The following is an 18,459-nucleotide window of genomic DNA, read 5'->3' on the forward strand; positions in this document are numbered from 1 at the left end:
GTGTGACCCTGGGCAAGTCACTTGACCCCAATTGCCTCACTAAAAATTAAAAAAAAAAACGAATGGGGGAGACTAGGGCCTGTTTTTTGGCAGCAAGAAAAGAAAGCAAGTGACTGAAGATTGAGAAAGGGGAAATGACTGAAGGAGCAATCTGCTGGAGAAGACAGGAAGGGATGAGTGTAAAGGGTACATGCAGAAATTGACCTTGGCAATCATAAGAAAATGGAGCAAAGGAGGAGAGATTCAGGGATGACATCAAGGAATTTTGAGAAGTGAAGCAGAGAAGAGGGAAACTCAATGCAAATGGCTTCCATTTTCTCAGTGAAGTAAGAGTCTAAGTCTTTAGCTGAAGGTGGAGGGAGGAAGAGGTGTGGGAAGTTCAGTCCCTCCTCATCCTCAGCCTACTTCCCTTCACCCTATAAACATTCACAGGTCACTCCCTGCCCTTAAAAAAACCTTTTGACCCTGCCATTGCCTCGGGCTATCTATGCAAGAGCTCACCTCCCTTTTCACAGTCAAACTACCAGAAAAAGCTTTCTCCACTCTTAGTCCCTACTTAATCACCTTCCCTCACTTCTTAACCCCTGACTATCAAGCTTCTGACCCCACCATTTGACTGTAGCGATCTTTTCCAGCATTACCAAAAATCCTTTCATGGCTAAAACTGATATTGGACTTTTCTCAGCAATCCCCCACTTCCACCCCCTTGGCTTCATGAAACTGCTCTCTCTCTTTCCGGGTTCTCCTTCTACCTCTCTGCTCCTTCTCACTTTCTTTTTTCTTTTTTCTCTCTCTCTCTTTTTTTCTTTTTTCTTTTTTGCGGGGCAGTGAGGGTTAAGTGACTTGCCCAGGGTCACACAGCTAGTAAGTGTCAAGTGTCTGAGGTCGGATTTGAACTCAGATCCTCCTGAATCCAGGGTCGCTGCTTTATCCACTGCACCACCTAGCTGCCCCACCCCAAGGTACCTTTCTAACCCTTACCTCCAACCCCCACTTTTCAGCTTCCTTTTGTGTGTTGTCTTCCCCTTTGGATTACAAACTCCTTGAGGGGTAGGGACGCTTTTTTTGTTGTTGTGTTTGTATCTCACCCCCAATTAGTAGGTGATAAATAAATATATATTGATCGATTGATTAAAATATATATACTTAACTCTGATCTCTCTTGAATTCTAATCCCATTTCATCTACCGCCTGCTAGACTTCTCTCCCAGAAGGTCCCTTTGGCATTTCAAATTTAGCAGTCTAAGACAGAAATCATTATCTTCTCGCCTACAACCCACCTGCCCTCCAGACTTCCATTTCTGCTGGGGCACAACCATCTTTCCAATCGCCCAGGTTTGCAACCTTAAAGTCATCTTATATTCTTCTCTCTTCCTCATGAGTCTCCCCCTTCCATATCTAATTAATTGCCAAGTTTTGTTGATCCGACTTCCACAATATCTCCCATATTGTGCTCTTCTCTTCCTTCTGAAGCCACCATCTAAATTCAGGCCCTGTTCTCAGGTGCCTTCTTCCAGTCTCTCTCCACTCCACCCAACTCCCCAAATAACCTATCTCAAGTTGGGCAGGTCTCTCATTCCCTTGCTCACCAATGGTCAGTGGATTCCTCTTGCTGAGGGCTAAAATACAAACTCATCCACACTTGCAGCCCTTCACACTACCTCCCTTTGCAGGTGGATTGCCCTTCCCTCCCCTTCCTGCAGACAGGCACACTCAGCGTTCCTCTGCTTCCTCCCTGACTTTACAAAGGCCATCTCTCACGCCTGCCCTCTCTCTCCTCATCTCCACCTCTCAGAATTCTTAGCTTTTTTTCTGCAAGGGTCAACTCATGTGTAACCTAAAAGAAACCTTTGCTGATCTCCCTAGCCATTAGTGTTCTAGCCCTCCCCAAATCACCTTGTATTGTCTGACCCATTTATAAATGTGGTTTCCCCTAGTTCAGAGCAGGCTTCTGGAGGGCAGCCTACTTTGTCGTGATAGCCAGTGCCTGTCCACACTTAATAAATGCTTGAGTTGATCACACTGAAAATGAAAGGCTTTCTCATTCTAATCATCAGAATTGGAAAGCATTGGTGTGTTCCCCGTGCAAACCTCCTCCCATAGTTTGGCAGTGGGGAGTAGAGGGGGCAGAAGGGCACTTTCCCAAGGTAGAGATGTACTTGGTGGTGGGGGGGGGGGCGCAGGGAGTTTGAAACAAGGACTGTGACCTGCTCCAAAAATTCTCCCATTGCAGGCCTGAGGGCCTTCTAGTCTGGGGAGATTCTAGAGAAGAGCAGGTCTGAACTCTGATCTACTTCCAGGAGAGTCTGAATTGGAAGGATGATTAGAGAGAAGGGACTTAGGAACTAAATTATTTCCATTTCAGTGAATAGGCCCCGGGCCTCCATGTAACTGCCTTTTTCCCCTATGAAAAAGAAATTCTACATAATTCACCTTCCAACTGAAACTAAACCCAAACCTTCCATGCTGCTGGTTTTTAACTAAATGGGAGAGGAAGGGAAGGTGGGAACCCTTGCCATGACTGTTACTGCCCCATTACTAGGGGCTAGGACCCCAGCCTTATTCATAGGGAGCCTAGTACTTCCTAAGACAAATTCTGTCCCAGATAAGGACTGGGACAAGAGTGGGTGAGTCTGGTGAAAGATAGAAATTTCTCCCCAGCTGCCGCCCATTAGGCCATTTCCAGCTGTGGCCCATTTTCTCCCGTAGCTCCACCAGTGACTTGGCTGTCCCAACACTGAGTCTGGACTGCCAAGGAGTTGGGGACCAAGAGGCCAGGTAGGGAGATTAGGCAGGCTGCCCTCCTACCCTTGCTCCAGTGCCTTTGTTTTATGGCTAGGCTGGTGTGTTATTAAAGGGACAATTAATTGTTGTCTAATCGTTCATTTGCATTTTGCACCTGGGGCACTGAGAGCTTTCCCAGGGTTGGGGCACACTTTCCACCCTGGCTGTTTGGACTTGTGCTCATTCTCTAGGAAAGTCTTCAAGCCCAGACAGCTCTGCTTGAGGGAGGGAGTTCCTATCATGGTGGTCCAATCAAGGGTCTGGGGGATGGAGAAGTGTAGGCTTTGGATAGAGGAGAGCTAGGAGAATCTCTTCTCTAGTACTGCCTTTAACTCTGTGCCTGGGCCCCCAGATCTGCTGATCTGGACTCTATCCTGGATGCTGATGGATCACAGAATCTTAGGAGATCTCTTAGAAATCCTACAGGACAATCCCCTCATTTGACAGATGAAGAGAACCATTGCCAAAAGAAAAGTGACTTGCCCAAGACCACACAAATTAGTATTTATGTGACAATGTTGGGATTCAAAACCAAGTCCCCAGATACCAACTGCAATCTTTGCTTCACTCTCCATCTTGCTTTGAAAAAAAAAGATGAAAGTAGCTCACTGCATGTGAATTGGGGTAGCTGGGTGGCTCAGTGGATAGAGTACTGGCCCTGAAGTTGAGAGGATCTGAGTTCAAATTTGAACTCAGACACTTAGCAGCTGTGTGACCCCAACTGCTTTAAACATCCGGGACCATCTCCAGTCCTCCTAATGAACATTTTGCCACTGGAACCAGATGGCTCTGGAGGAGAGAGTGAGGTTGGTGACCTTGCACAACCCTCCCTCACTTCAGTGCAATTCAGTGCAAGTCATAACATCTCCCCAATGTCATGGTCCTCATGGAGAATCGAAGGATAGGGAGCAGTTAGGTGGTGCAGTGGATAAAGTTCAAATCCAGCCTCAGACACTTGACACTTACTAGCTGTGTGACCCTGGGCAAGTCATTTAACCCTCATTGCCCCACAAAAAACAAAACAAAACGAAAAAAGAACAAAGGATAAAAAAACAACAGCACATTAATAAAAAGTGGAAAACTAGGGTCTGCTGGGAGTTACCAGGGGCTCTTCCATGGAAAGCATTTGGCAAACCTTAAATTATGTTAGCTATCATATTAACATTCCTAATGGAACTCTGGGTAAGATGGAAGAGTGTGAGTGCAGTTGTCAGGTGTTGTGGAGGAAGCCGTTTGAAAAAGTTAAAAATGAAAACCCACTCCTAACTCCTCTCACTGTGGAGACGTGGGAGCCACTTCTCTGCCACATTATTGAACTGCACCTTCATGAGACAGGGAGAATCTCAGTTCCCAGGCTGCGTCCAAAACATCAGGGGAAGAGCAAGGTGAGACAGGATTGAGCCTTCCTCCAAACCTCACTCACAGCGAAAAAGGAATAGACTCAAAGTCCCAGGAAGTTGTGATTGTAACCCTCATAAGTCAGGCAGTTGGAGGAAGGGAGGTTTCATGCATCCAGAGCGGTGGCACCTTATACTGGGTTTATCCGAGGGCGAATGTTCAGTACCGCCCCGCTCCAGCCCTCAACCACACTACCCCACAGGTCCTGTTTCCACACAAAGAACATTTGGGTCCCTCTGGCAATCCCAGGGTGACCATTTGTTTCTTTGCATTTGGCACAGTTGTCCCCAGTCTTTTCCTGAGAGTCCCAGACTGGGCTGGGCTATAACAAAAGAGGAGAGGAAGGGAGTCCTGCTGGGAGGGAGGACATCCCCACCATCATTCCCACCCCTCTTTCCCATGTACTTCTCCCTGGGGCTGACTTGGGCCTGGGCCTGGGCTAAGCCTGCCTGGTGAGTGCAGACTTTCAGCCAAACTGAAATTCTCTCAGGCAGGGGCCATTGAAGGGGTTAGATACAGCGGAAAGAGAGGTACATTTGGAGTCAGAACCTGAGTTCAAATCCTTGTTCCCAGTTTCACAACAACTTAACACATTGTGACTTTGGATAAGTCACTTAACCTCTCAAGGCTTCAGTTTTCTTATATGAAAAATTAGGGAGCTGGACTAGAAGGCTTCTCAATCTGTGATCTCTTGGCTACTCTGGCAGGTGACTGATTAGGGATGGAAGGAAGGCCAGGCAAGGACATAGGAAGGGGTTAGCTAATGGCTGCCTCCTCTTTGCCTCTGCCCAAACTAGATTATCCTCTTCCTCCCAACCAAAGCCACCAGAGTCTCCTCCATAGCCATAGTTTTCAAATCCTAGTCCCAGCTCCTACCAGAAACGCTTTGTCAGTTAATAATAGGATAGGAGCAGGTCCATGGGAAGTGAGCTGTGGGCATTCTCAAGGCTGTCAGAAGGGCATAGGTCACACTCCCTGATGCTTGTCACCATCCCCTGTGAACAGGCTGGTTCCAGGACAAGGCTTTTGTACTCCCAGGCCTGGCTGGGCAGCCCTGACCCTCCTTGTCCAAATCCAGGGGTCTTTGTGCTGTGCGGCCTTTGTCATTAACCGCTTTGCTTTCATTCATTCATTCATCCCTCCGTCTCTGTTTCCTCTCATTTTGAAATTGCTCAGCTCTGGGCTAGTGTGGCTTCACCCTGGGTTCAAATCCCAACATATGCACATACACACATGTCCTGTGTTAACAAATCATGTAAAAATAGTAGCTCATATTTACATATTTATGGTTTGCAAAGGATTTGCTATAAATATTCATATATTTCAATTTATATAATGTGAATATTTGTATATCTATCTATCATCTCTATTTATCTATCTTGCTATCATCTATCTACCTATCTATCGTAAATACCTTTGACACAGTATGCATACTGTATGACCCAGTTGAGAGAGAAGCTTATTAGCCCCTTATGGCTGGGCATTGGGCATATAACCCAGCAGAACATCCCCCACTGGCACCGGTCCTTGGACCATTTGGGCCACCCATTTCTTCTGTACCCCACATAGGCCTCCTCGGTGCAGAGCCTGGGGAGCCAGGACAGGCACCCCTTTCTCCTGATGGCAGCCTTCAGGGAGGTGTCATTTCCCTCCTCTCCTACCAAGAGCCCTGCACTGATGGGTCTCTGCAGGAGTTCAGCCCACAAACCACTTTAAAACTAGGAAAAGGCAGCCCACGTTACCTCTGTCAGTCAGTGTATTTACTGGTTTGGCTCCCAAGGATGGCAGTTTAATTTGCAACGAGGCTCATAAGACAGCAAGTTCTAACTTGTGGTTAAGGTTTGTCTCAACCCAAAACTGGGAAGACAGGAACTTCTGGGAATCTGCTCCCCTCGGCTGTCCTCTCCTTGGCTCTCCTGGGCCTTCTATCTGCCCCATGGCACTTAGCCCCCCTTAGGCACTGAGTCTTGTCCCTGGCATCTGTGAAGTCAGTCTGTCTGCTAGAGAGGCAGCATCCTCCCTTAGGGAGAGAGGAATCTCCACTTGGCTCCTCAGCCCTCATGGCATACACAGCCTATGGATGTCACAGGCCAGAGTCTGACTCAGGTAGAGGCCCTGAAGCACTCTCCAAAAGGGAAATGAATGACTACTGACAAGTCACTTCTTCCTGAACCTCAGTTTCCTCATGTGTAAAAAGAAATAATAATAAGCCCTTGCTTGTAGGGGTCAGATGAGATCATGGATGTTAAAGTGCTCAATTACTACAAAGCACTCTACAAATATATGGAATTATTATTAGGTAATGGGGAGCCATAGAAGGTTTCTGAACAGTGGAGGAGGGTGATGATGATGATGATGATGGGTGACAGATAGCATTTTAAAGTTTGCAAAGTACTTTACACACATTATCATTCATGAATCTCATAATGACCCTATGAGGTACAGCTATTATTATCATCTCATTTTACAGATGGAGAAATGGAGATTCAAATAAGACACCACTAGTAAATGTCTGAGAAGGGACTTGGAGCCAAGTCCAACCCTCCAGCCTCTATCATGAGATGAGTCTGACAGCATCATGTAGGAAGAATTGTAGAAGTGGAAGAGGAGGGGCAGCTAGATGGAGCAGTGGATAGAGCACCCGCCCTGGAGTCAGGAGTACCTGAGTTCAAATCCAGCCTCAGACACTTAACACTTACTAGCTGTGTGACCCTGGGCAAGTCACTTAACCCCAATTTGCCTCACTAAAAAAAAAAAAGAAGAGGAAGAGGAGAGACTAGATAGAGTCCCTAAGACCAGTCAGGATATTCCTTCGGTAGTCTAGGCCTAAGGGAATAGGTGGTATGCAGTATTCAGTAGGAATGAAAGATTTAAAATTGGATATTAGATCATAAATCTCCCCTCTTTAACCTTTCCCTTAATTTATCTCCCAGACTAGTAAATGGAAGAAGCTTCTGGTTTTCTAGTTTCTCAGACACTTGGCACTAGCTGTGTGACCCTGGGCAAGTCACTTAACCCTCATTGCCCTAGGGGCAGCTAGGTGGCGCAGTGGATAAAGCACTGGCCCTGGATTCAGGAGTACCTGAGTTCAAATCCCGGCTCAGACACTTAACACTTCCTAGCTGTGTAACCCTGGGCAAGTCACTTAACCCCAATTGCCTCACCCCCCCCAAAAAAAAACACAAAACTGGCGTCTTTCAGTTATCCTAACCGACTGTTAAAAAACTTTCATATTTTTTTACCACAGTTAAAAAAGACAAAACCTTATTAATTCTGACCCACGGTTGAAGTAATATTTACAGTGGAGAAAAGTTTATATTTGTAATATAGGATAGAAAAAAGTTTGATTTGAAAATTAATAGCATAAACAATAATGAGGAGAAAATGTTGACAGGGCCCTTTGGCTAGCTTTTCCACAGGTACACAATGATGGTGAGGGTCCTTGTAGCAGCCCATGGGCAGGGATGCAGCCCTCAGAACCTGGCCACCAGATCATCAGAGTCTAATTTCCCAGGTGCCTTCTCTGGGCTGGGATGCTAGAGCAGATTGGTCACAGACACACAAAATAAGCCCCAGGAACACACAGGACCCATCCCACTGGTCACCCTTTCCTTGACAAGAGGAGTTCAGGTAGAACACACATGTACCCAGAAGGGGAAGGTACCAGTAAACCCAGGCAGCCGTGCTTCCCTGCTGTTCCAGTGGTCGGTCATCTCCCCTGCACACGGGTCCTTATTGTCTTTTTGTTTTTTGTTTTTGTTTTTAGTGAGGCAGTTGGGGTTAAGTGACTTGCCCAGGGTCACACAGCTAGTAAGTGTTAAGTGTCTGAGGCCGGATTTGAACTCAAGTACTCCTGACTCCAGGGCCAGTGCTCTATCCACTGCGCCACCTAGCCGCCCCAGGTCCTTATTGTCTAGCAGCACTAGGGGCCTCCCCTGCAGTGAAATCCCCATTTTTCCCTGAACTTTCATGTGAATCACAGCCAGCCCCAGCATGGGAGAAAACATCACATAAGCTTTTTGAGGAAAGCTAGTTTCTTTTTTGTCTCTGTGGCTCTAGTGCCTTAAACATAGTATTTATTAAATATTTGTTGAGTTGAAATGAGGCTGGTTCAAGCCTCAAGGTTGTTTGGCCGCGTCTGCTGCTTTCTTGCCCCTTGGAGCTCAGCTGAATTGACTCCTCTGCTTTGGTGATCACTGTTTTCAATCTTTTCCATCATTTATAGCAGCACCCCATGTGTGTGCAAAAAGAGCCACTAAAGCAGACAAGCTAATGCTTTTTATTTTGCATTACTGGATTTCCTTGGAAATACTGAAACAAAAATTTTTTTTTTTTGGTGAGGCAATTTGGGGTTAAGTGACTTGCCCAGGGTCACACAGCTAGTAAGTGTTAAGTGTCTGAGGCCAGATTTGAACTCAGGTACTTCTGACTCCAAGGCCGGTGCTCTATCCACTGTGCCACCTAGCTGCCCCTGAAACAATTTCTTCACAGATGTCCTGTGATAGTTTTAATTTTTCACTATCTCAGACTGGACTTTTCTTCCATCAGAATTAGTGAGGTTTAAGTATGCTACATGCCCCCCCCAAGTCCTCCCTGCCCTACCCTATCCTGCCCTGGGCCCAAGCTGAGAACTGCTGAAAGATCTCTGCCTGCCCCCTTTCTTCTCCTCTCCCCAGTCAGGGTGTTGCATAATCCTGTTCCTTTGTCCTCCTTGTCTTATCTGGAGTATCTGTGACAGATAGCAGCCACCTTCCCTGCCTCCCTGTAGCCCGGACAATTTCTCAGCCTTGTAACTTTCCTTATCATCAGATCTCTAACCAAGAACATGTTTCCCAGAGACCTTTGAGCCCCAAGAACGTTCCTTAGGTGTGTTTTCCAACCTATACAGTCTTTTATAGTCCAGGTTCTGCCACTCTGGGAGTACCCAAGTAGGTCAAGTCCTTGCCAGGGTTCTTAGGGACATGTGGGCACAACAGGATCCAGGGAGAACTATGGAGACAGGTTCCCCATTCCCTAGGCTGTCCCACTGTGCAGGTCCTTGGGGTCTTAGCCACATGCCTCAGCAGGGACAGGGCAGCCAGAGCAAGCCTTAGGAGCCCACTGTCCTGTCAGTGCACAAGACACCTCAAGGATAACAATATGCCAACTTTCCTACTCCAGTCAGCAGGAAATGGGGGCTAAGCTGTGTCTTTAGCCGTGGTAAGAAGCTCCATGGAGGTAGCTACAAGGTACCATGATACCGTGGAATGAGCACTAAATTTGGAGTCATAACACTTGGGTTCCGTTCCTGGATCCCCAACATATAACCTGTATGACCTTAGGCAAGTCATTGTCCAGGACCTCAGTTTCATTACCTGTAGAGTGATGGGGTCAGAACAGATGTCTTCTGAAGTCCCTTCCAGCACTAAACCTATGATCATTTCTGTGATTCCCTCTTTCTCTTGGAGACATTTTTCAGAGGCTGGTGGGGTTAAAGTAACAGGTCAGGGACAACTAGGTGGCGCAGTGGATAGAGCACCGGCCCTGGAATCAGGAGTACCTGAGTTCAAATCCTGCCTCAGACACTTATACTTACTAGCTGTGTGACCCTGGGCAAGTCACTTAACCCCAATTGCCTCACTTTAAAAAAAAAAAAAACAGCACAAAAGTAACAGGTCAGCCAGAATTGGTTCTGGTTTCTGGCCCAGGATAAGGACTCGGTCTTAAGACAGAGTTAAGGTTCAGTCTGTGGCCATGATTAGTATCAGAGGATTTAGAGGCAGCTAGGAGAGCTCAGTGGCTAGAACACCCCCCCCCCCAACCCCCACCAAGTCTCTCAGCTTCACTTTCCTTGTCTGTGAAGTAGGAATAATAATGGCACCTACTTCACGGGATTGTTTTGAGGGTCAACCAAGATTAAAATATATAAAACACTTTGCAAAACTTGAAGACACTATATATAAACGTTAGCTATCACCATTATTATTATTGTTTCTCTTCTTTCCACTACACACCTCCTCAGAGAGGAGCTCTGAGGGCCTGGATAGGGATCAGCCCCCAGATGTTGGTCTTCTAAGCGCCATGGTCTAATTCAACCAGTTCAAAGCTAATATTAAATTCGATTCAACGTTTATTAGTATGTGAAAGGCAGTCGAGATAAAAAAAAGACACAGTGGTTGAACACTCCACTGCAGGGCTGGAACCCATACACAGAGATGAAGTTGAGGCAGAAGAGGGCAAACACACCTGGGGAGGAAGATGACCCCTGCGCTGACCCCTGCCAGGAGAGAAGGTCCAGGGAGGCAGATTCATCCAGTTGATGCCCCTCCCCACTCCCCCAGGGCACAGTGCAAAATGCAGCTCTTTATAACCAACCTTTTAATGCTGTCTGTTCTACCTGGGACCTTTTGAAGTCCATTTATATTGAATGCCACACTTGGGCCCTAAGGCCTAGGTATCAAGAAGGTACAATTTTATAAATTAACAGAATTATAATAAAGGTAGCAAAGAAACTGGAGCCAAGGAGCAGGAGGAGCAGCTTAAAGCTTTCCCGGGCCAGGGGTGAATCTGATGCAGATCCAGGGCTGAAAGGTATATTTCAGACTGAGCTGTAAGGGGAACTAGAGATGGATGTGTCCTGGGGTCAGGCTGCAAGGGGTTCCTAGAGGAAGTGAGACTCAGGCTGGACCTAGAAGGCTGGATAGAGCTCTGGAGAGCTGAAGAGGAGAGGCGAATAACCACAATGATGGGATAGCATTTATACAGCACGTTCGGGTTTGCAGAGGGCTTTCCCTAGATCCTCCCATTTGTCTTTTTCTGGGTCCTCTGGCAGTCCTGATTTCACCTCTTGGCTTCACCTTCACCTTGCAGTCTCAGAGGCTGCCCTCCACTAGCCAGCAGCAAAGGTGCAAGGGGTGAGCTCCGGGTGGGGCGTAGATACTACCCAAATAGCTCTTACTCTGGCTGGGACGATGTGGACCTTCTCTTCCCTTGCAGACCTTGCTCCCCTCTCTGCTACTTCCCTAACTCAGTTCCAAGTATTCCTGGGGTCAAAGTCACACAGTCTGTCCCTCTCCTCCCCTGCCCACTTGCTTCAGCACTGGTCAGGTGTGGGAACAGGAGGAGGGCAGACACATGTGGCCGGCCAAAGGGGCCTCTCCCCGGAGCACCCTGTGTCTGGGGAAGCAGGCCCTCTCAGGAGTTGGGGCAGGGTATTGTGTAAGGTTGGGGGATTTTTTTTTAAAGCAGACTCTGATTAATCTGGGAATTAAATGTGGGGTTTTTTCATTTTAGTGGAGCGACAAATCCTTGCTCTGGGTGCTTCTTAAGAGCTCCTGCATTCTTCAGGGTTTCCCTTCCAGGAACCCCCAAGCAAGTGGAGACTCCCCCAGGCGGGCTTTGTCTGTCAGGGAGGTCACTCCACTATCTGCCCACTGCTTCTTGTCTTCCTCTGCGGTGATCCTGTCCTATGACTGTGGCACAGCAAGTACGTGCATTTCTAGCAGTATGGCCAAATGTGAGAAAGGAGGGGAGTCAGAGACCGAGGGTGCGTGAGAGGATGAAGTGTGTGAGTGAGGCAGAGAACGAGGCTGAGGGAGTGTGGGAGGGAGGGGAGGTGAAGGGAGGGGAGGCAAGCAGCGGAGGGCTGCAATGCCAGTGTCAGTGCCAGTTTGCCCTCTGGGCTGGGCGGGTGCCCCTTCCTGTGCCCACATTCCAGGCACCCCAGCTCACCTTGCCTTGACTCCCGACAAGGCCCCACTGTGTAGTATGCTCTTCCCCTAGCTCCCATAGATAAGGCAGCTTCCTCCCCTCCCACCCCCGCCCCCCACTTAAAACGCCCTCTGGGGCTGGGCCCCGAGGGACTGATGACCTTTTCACAGCAACTTTTGTGTTCGCTGTAAGCTTGTTTGTCTAGTTGGCACCCTGCTCTTGGGCTCCTTGTGGCCTTTTCAAACCGCTGGGACCAGGGGGCGGGTGTCTTCAAAAGCCTTTCAAAAGGATCCCGTCCTAGGAGGGAAAAAGTTTTACAAGCTCCCATTGAAAAATGGTTACTTTGAAGTGATGTTGCATTTTCTACCCTTTGAAGCATACAATTAAAGGGGGCCGGGAGGGAAGGGCAAAGAGCTGGACTTCGCTTCAGGCTGTGAGGGCCGGCTGGAATGGCCGGGAGAAAGGGGCCGGGCAGGTCCTAACGGGAGCTCAGCCTCAGCAAGGCCAGCACTTGAGCCGAGAGTTATAGGAGGCCAGACAGGAGAGATGGGGAGAGGAGAGGAGAAAAGGGGAGGAGAGGAGAGAGGAGAGAGCCAGAAGGAAGGAGAAGAGCCAGGAAAGGCCTGAAGAGAGAACTAGGGAGGTGAGGGGGGCTCAGAGTAGAGAGCCGGAGCAGGGAAAGACTGAGCCGGGGCTGGGAACAGACGGGACACACAGACGGCCCTTTCCGACAGTGTTTGGAAAGGATTGTGGGCTTTTCCAGAGGGAGGGGGCGTGGGGCGGGGTGTGAGGAGTCCCAGAGGGAGATGCAGGGCCAGCACTGTGAAGTAGCTCGTCTTCTTTCAGATTAGGAATCACCAGGACGGACTGGAGAGAATGGGGAGCCCCAGTGTAAAGAGAGAAACATACCAAGCATTCCTGGAAGCTCTGAGGCACAGAACACAGGCACTTGCTCTGTGCAGGGGGTGAGAGCCATCCCTTCCAGAAAGAGCCCTGGCCCCCAAAGCATCCTAGCCAAGTTAACTCTTCAGGTCCTGGCTCTGCTGTCATTGTTCTAAAACCAGGGGCCTGCTGGAGACCCAGACTGGAGAGTTGGGTCTTCATCTGATTCCCATGGTTGTCTCTCTGGATTCCCAAGGGATCGGTCTGGACTGGGAGCATGGTGCTTCTGCCCTTGAATCTTGTTTGGTTTGGGGTGAGGCAATGAAGGTTAAGTGACCTGTCCAGGGTCACACAGCTAGTAAGTGTCAAGTGTCTGAGGCTGGATTTGAACTCAGGTGCTCCTGAAAACAGGGCCGGTGCTTTATCCACTGCACCACCTAGCTGCCCCTTGCCCTTGAATCTTGAAGCTGTGCTGGTCAGTGGAGGACCACTGGCTTCCCCTAGATCCCACCCTGGCATCCACTACCCTTACCCAGCCCAGTATCACTCTGAATAGAACTCCTGTGTGTTGGCCTACTGATGGTTATAATTTAGGATGAGGGCAGATAGAGAGGAAGGGGAAGGGAGATTTTCTGAGCTGCATGGAGGCAATGTTGAATGTGCCCTCGTTTGAAACTACTTCCCAAGACTCAGCAGTCCCACCGTAGGGGTCTTTGTCTTTTTTGCCTACCTACAACCAAGAGTTAAGTCTATAACAGTTCTTAACCTTTTTCATGTCATGGATCCCTGTGGCAGTTCAGTGAAGTGGTAAAACCTTTGGACCCCTTCTCAGAATAATGTTCTTAGATGCATCAAATAAAATACAAAGGATTACAAGGAAAACCAACTCTACTGAAGTCGTTATCAAAAAATTTCTTTCATGGACTGAGCTGGTCTGTCTGAGGTTAATTAGCAAGAAGTTTATAACTTTAGCCTATCTTAAATCCCCTCAGGCTACAAACATTCCTGAGCGAAATTATAAATTTTGTATTGTGATAATAGTCCTCATCAGTTTACTTTTAACTTTCCCTCATGGAGTCCTTATAAATGGCCTGCTGCCCTGAGGTGGGAGTATCTAAGGGGAAAACACTTGCCACTTTCATTATGTACTTTCCTTAATTACCTTTGCCTTTTTCATTTTCTCAAAGGACTCACCATGAAGCACTTTGTTGTTGTTCAGTCCTGTCCACCCTTTGTGATCCCATTTGGGGTTTTCTTGGCAAAGATACTGGTGTGCTTACCATTTCCTTCTCCAGCTCCTTTTACAGATGAGGAAACTGAGGCAAACGGGGTTAAGTGACTTGTCCAGAGTCACACAGCTAGTAAGTGTCTGAGGACAATTTGGAACTCAGAAAGATGAGTCCTCCTGATCCAAGCCCAGTGATTTATCCACTGGGCCACCCAGCTGCCCAATACTTATATCAAAGTAAAACTATGCCAGGCACCAGCGGTTGTGACTAAGTATAACATAGGTCCAGTAGGGGGATGTATGAATATAAATAAATAAAACCCAAATAAATAGAACCAATAAAAATGCGGAGCAAATACAGGCATCTAGGCCTAGAAGTACTAACATTATAAACACATATGAGTTTACATATGCAAGCTAAACACATATCTGGAGTGAAGACGAATAGGAGGGGTAGCCGTGTGAATACCATTGCCCATAGAGGATGAGAGGGGCCATCAGAGAATCATTGCTCCAAAACTGGAGGGAACCTCAGAGACCACCTAGTCCAACACCCTGATTTTACAGATGCGGAGACTGAGGCCTATGGGGGTAAAGTCACTCATCCAATGTCACACTGGTAGCGCGTATCAAAGGAGGGAATTTGAAGCCAAGTCCTCAGAATCCACAGCCAAGGTGTTCTTGCCATTGTCCCAGCATCCAAGTCATCAGAGATGCTCTCTCCATTGAGGTTCCCTCTCACCTCTACTTCAGTTCAGTTCTATAGATATTTTTTTTAATTAATAAAGTATTTTATTTTTTTCCATTACACATAAAGATAGTTCTCAACTTTTGTTTATACAAGCTTTCCAATTTCAGATTTTTCTCCCTCCCTCCCTCCCTCCCCCTCCCCTAGACAGCATATACATACATAATAACATTAACATTATGTATGTATATGCTGTCTAGGGGAGGGGGGAGGGAGAAAACATTAACATTAATCCTATTTCTGCATTAGTCATGTTCTAAGAGAAAAAATCATAGCAATGATAAAAAACCTCAAAATAGAAAAAAACAACAGCACCCAAAACAAAAGAAATAGTATGGTTCAATCAGCATCTATACTCCACAGTTCTTTTTTTTTTTTCCCTGGATTTGGAGATCCTCTTCTATCATGAGTTCCCTGGAACTCTTCTGTACCATTGCATTGGTGAGAAGAATATAGTCCATCCCAGTAGATCAACACTCAATGTTGATGATACTGTGTACAGTGTTCTTCGGGTTCTGCTCATCTCACTCATCATCAGCTCACGAAAGACCCTCCAGGTTTCTCTGAACTCCTCCTGTTCATCATTTCTTACAGCACAATAGTATTCCATTGTATTCATATACCACAACTTGTCTAGCTATTCCCCAATTGATGGGCACCCCCTCAACTTCCAATTCCTTGCTACCTCGTAAAGAGCAGCTATAAATATTTTTGTACATGTGGATCCCTTTCCCCTTTCCATGATTTCTTTGGGAAAAAGACCCAAAAGTGGTATTGCTGGGTCAAAGGGTATGCACAGCTTTATCGCCCTTTGGGCATAATTCCAAATTGCTCTCCAGAATGGTTGGATCAGTTCACAGCTCCACCAACAATGCATTAGTGTTCCAATTTTCCCACAGCTTCTCCAACATTTATTATTTTCCTTTTTTGTCATTTTAGCCAATCTGATAGGTGTCAGGTGGTACCTCAGAGTTGTTTTAATTTGCATATAGATATTTATTAAATAACTGTTTTGTGCCAGGCACTGTGCACCAGCACTAGGAATGCAAAGATGAAAACCGGCACAGCCCTGCTAGCCCTTAGGAAATTTACAATATGTCCAAAACAGAATTCATTCTCTTCTCTCTGACTCTGCCCACTCCACCCCCCATCCGAAATCCTTATTACCATTATTGACACCACCATTGTCCTCGCCAGCCAGGTCTTCCAGCTTGGCATCCTCCTTGACCACTCACTTTCATTCACCCCATATCCAATCAGGCATCAAATCTTGTCATGTCTACATGTCCGAGGAAGTCCCACTCTTTCCATTCACGAAGGTACCTCCCTAGTTCGGGTGCTCAACACCTCTCACCTATAGTACTGAAATAGTCTTCTAATTGGGCCCTCTGCCCCAAGTCACTGGCCCCTCCAGTTTATCTCACAGCTGTCAAAGGGATTTTCCTAAAGCATAGATCTGACCCCACTCAATAAACTCCAGTGGCTCCCTTACCTCTGGGATTAAATAAAAGGTCTTGTCAGCCTTGTCATCATCCTTGTCATTTAAAGTTCTCCTCAACCTGGCTCCTTCCTACCTTTGCCTTTTTTTTCCCCATGTTATTCCCCTCCACATAATCTGTAGTCGAGCCACGCTGACCTACTTGCTGTTCCTCCAGCCTCAGTGCTCAGGAGTCTGTGTCTCTGGTCTGACTGTCCCCTGTCCCTCCTCATCACTGCTTCTTACAATGGAAGGCTTCCTTCAGAACTCAGCTCAAATACCACACAAAGACCAAAATGAAAGAGTACCTGCCCTCAGGGAGCTTACTCACCCACAGATAGATAGATGGATGGATGGATGGATAGATAGATAGATGATAGATAGATAGATAGATAGATAGATAGATAGATAGATAGATAGATAGATAGATAGATAGATAGACTATAGATGATAAATAACAAGCAAAATTAATGAGGCCTTTCCTGGTCTCCCAGCTGCTAGCTTCATTCCCTCTAAGTCCACTTTCCATATTGTGCATATCTATCATTGAGGGCAGGTGCTGTTTTCATATAGCTAACACCTAACTCAATGCCTATGAATTATAAGCCCTTAGTAAATGTTTGATTGATTACTCTAGAGAAGATACGATAAATACATTAAAATACACATGAGATATACATAAATACACATGAGAATAGTACCAGTTAGAGAGGGATGGGGGGAAAGGAGAGATTTAGCCAAATGCTCCAGGAAGATTTGAAAAAGGGAGAGGAATCTAAAAGGAGAGAGTGTTTCCTGGAGGAGCTGGTAGCTGAGCAGAGCCTTGAACAAAGCAGAATGAGTTCCCAGAAGAGCTAAGTAGACTAGCTTACCTGGGTCATAGAATATGTCAGGGGCAAGAGAGCAAAATAAGGATGGAAAATTAGAGATAGATTGGGAGAAACGGGGAATTTGTATTTTATCCTATAGGGGAAAACATAATGTTTTTAGAGCAAGAGAATCACCTAATCAGCCCTATGTGCATTAGGAAGATTATTTTGGTGGCATATGAAAGATGGGAAAAGGAGGGAAGCAGTTAAAGGCAATAGTAATTATAGTAATAGTAAGCAATAGTCCAGGAGCAGAGGATGATGGAGGCTTGGGCTCAAGGAATCTTCTTGGAGAAGGTGGGATTTAAATGGAGCCTTTTGGATGTGAGTCATTTCCCAAGTTGATTTATTTTTTGTTCTATTTCTACAGGCCTCCCAGAGAGCCCTGAAGAAGAGTGGGAGCTACAACCCCAGGCAGAGACTTCAGCCTTAGCAGACACCATCACAGAACAGCTGTCAGGCTGCGCCTATAACCCAAACTGCCGCTGGCTGGGAGACTCAGACCTGCATGCAGGGTCCCATACCCTGAAAAATGGGACCACCCTGCAGATCAGAAGCATCCCCCTGGGGGTACTGGAGAAGACAAACCTGTCCCATTTCTACTGCTGCACCCAGTGCGGCAAAGTCTTCTGGGAAGGCTCCCACTTTGGGCGGGTGGTCTCTCAGTTCCAGGAGATCTTAAACGGCTCCGAGCCACAGACACAGAGCTTCTACGAACTGAGCTGAGCTGGGCTGGGCTGGAAGGCCCGAGTGTGGCTTCCTTCCCTGGTGGGAGTGAGCCACCAAACACAGATGCAGCCTTTTAACCCTCCCTATGAAGGAGACAGATGAGCCCCAGGCAGAGGGAACTGCATCCTGTCCTGTCCTGTCCTGTCCTGTCCTGTCCTGTCCTGTCCTCTCCTGGTCATACTCTGCTCCTGGGTACAAGGTGGAAAGTTTGGTTTGCTATTCGTTTTAAGCTATGTGGTGTAAGAATACTGCCTTGTGTGTGTGTGTGTGTGTGTGTGTGTATGGCACATGCTGGGTAAAACACACCCCCTAGAGAGGGGACTCTTTCTATGAAACACTTATTCTATTAAAAAAAAAATAGAATGCTAACACGGACCCTTGTTATGGTTTCCCACAAGGCCTTTTTGACCAAAGCCTAAGTTGCTTTGGCTCATCTCTCTGGAAGAGTCTCCTTGGAGTAGAGACAAGGTGAATGGTGTGGTCTAGGGTTTCCACAGCACAGAATGCTACAGTCGGCCTGCCTCTTTCTGCCTCCAGGCTTTGCTTTGGGTTCACTCACCTGAGGACAGATTTCTGATTCCAGGAAAACTCTAGGAGTCTTTCTTTGAGCACAGTCAAAGTTTGCTCAAAGGGAGCATGGGAAGGGAAGAGGCTG

General features: G+C 47.1%; 1 protein-coding gene across 1 annotated transcript in view; it reads left to right on the forward strand.

Moving 5' to 3' along the window:
- The window catches only part of EXD3 (exonuclease 3'-5' domain containing 3), a 422,505-nt gene extending 404,375 nt beyond the window's left edge, over window positions 1-18,130 (forward strand). Inside the window, exon 22 of the mRNA XM_043985843.1 lies at window positions 17,446-18,130. Coding sequence (XP_043841778.1) covers window positions 17,446-17,801 — 356 coding nt within the window. The 3' untranslated portion in view covers window positions 17,802-18,130. The remainder of the gene's footprint in view (window positions 1-17,445) is intronic.
- Window positions 18,131-18,459: the final 329 nt, after the last annotated feature.

This window comes from Dromiciops gliroides, chromosome 2, assembly GCF_019393635.1.
Source record: "Dromiciops gliroides isolate mDroGli1 chromosome 2, mDroGli1.pri, whole genome shotgun sequence".
Classification (NCBI taxonomy): Eukaryota; Metazoa; Chordata; class Mammalia; order Microbiotheria; family Microbiotheriidae; genus Dromiciops; species Dromiciops gliroides.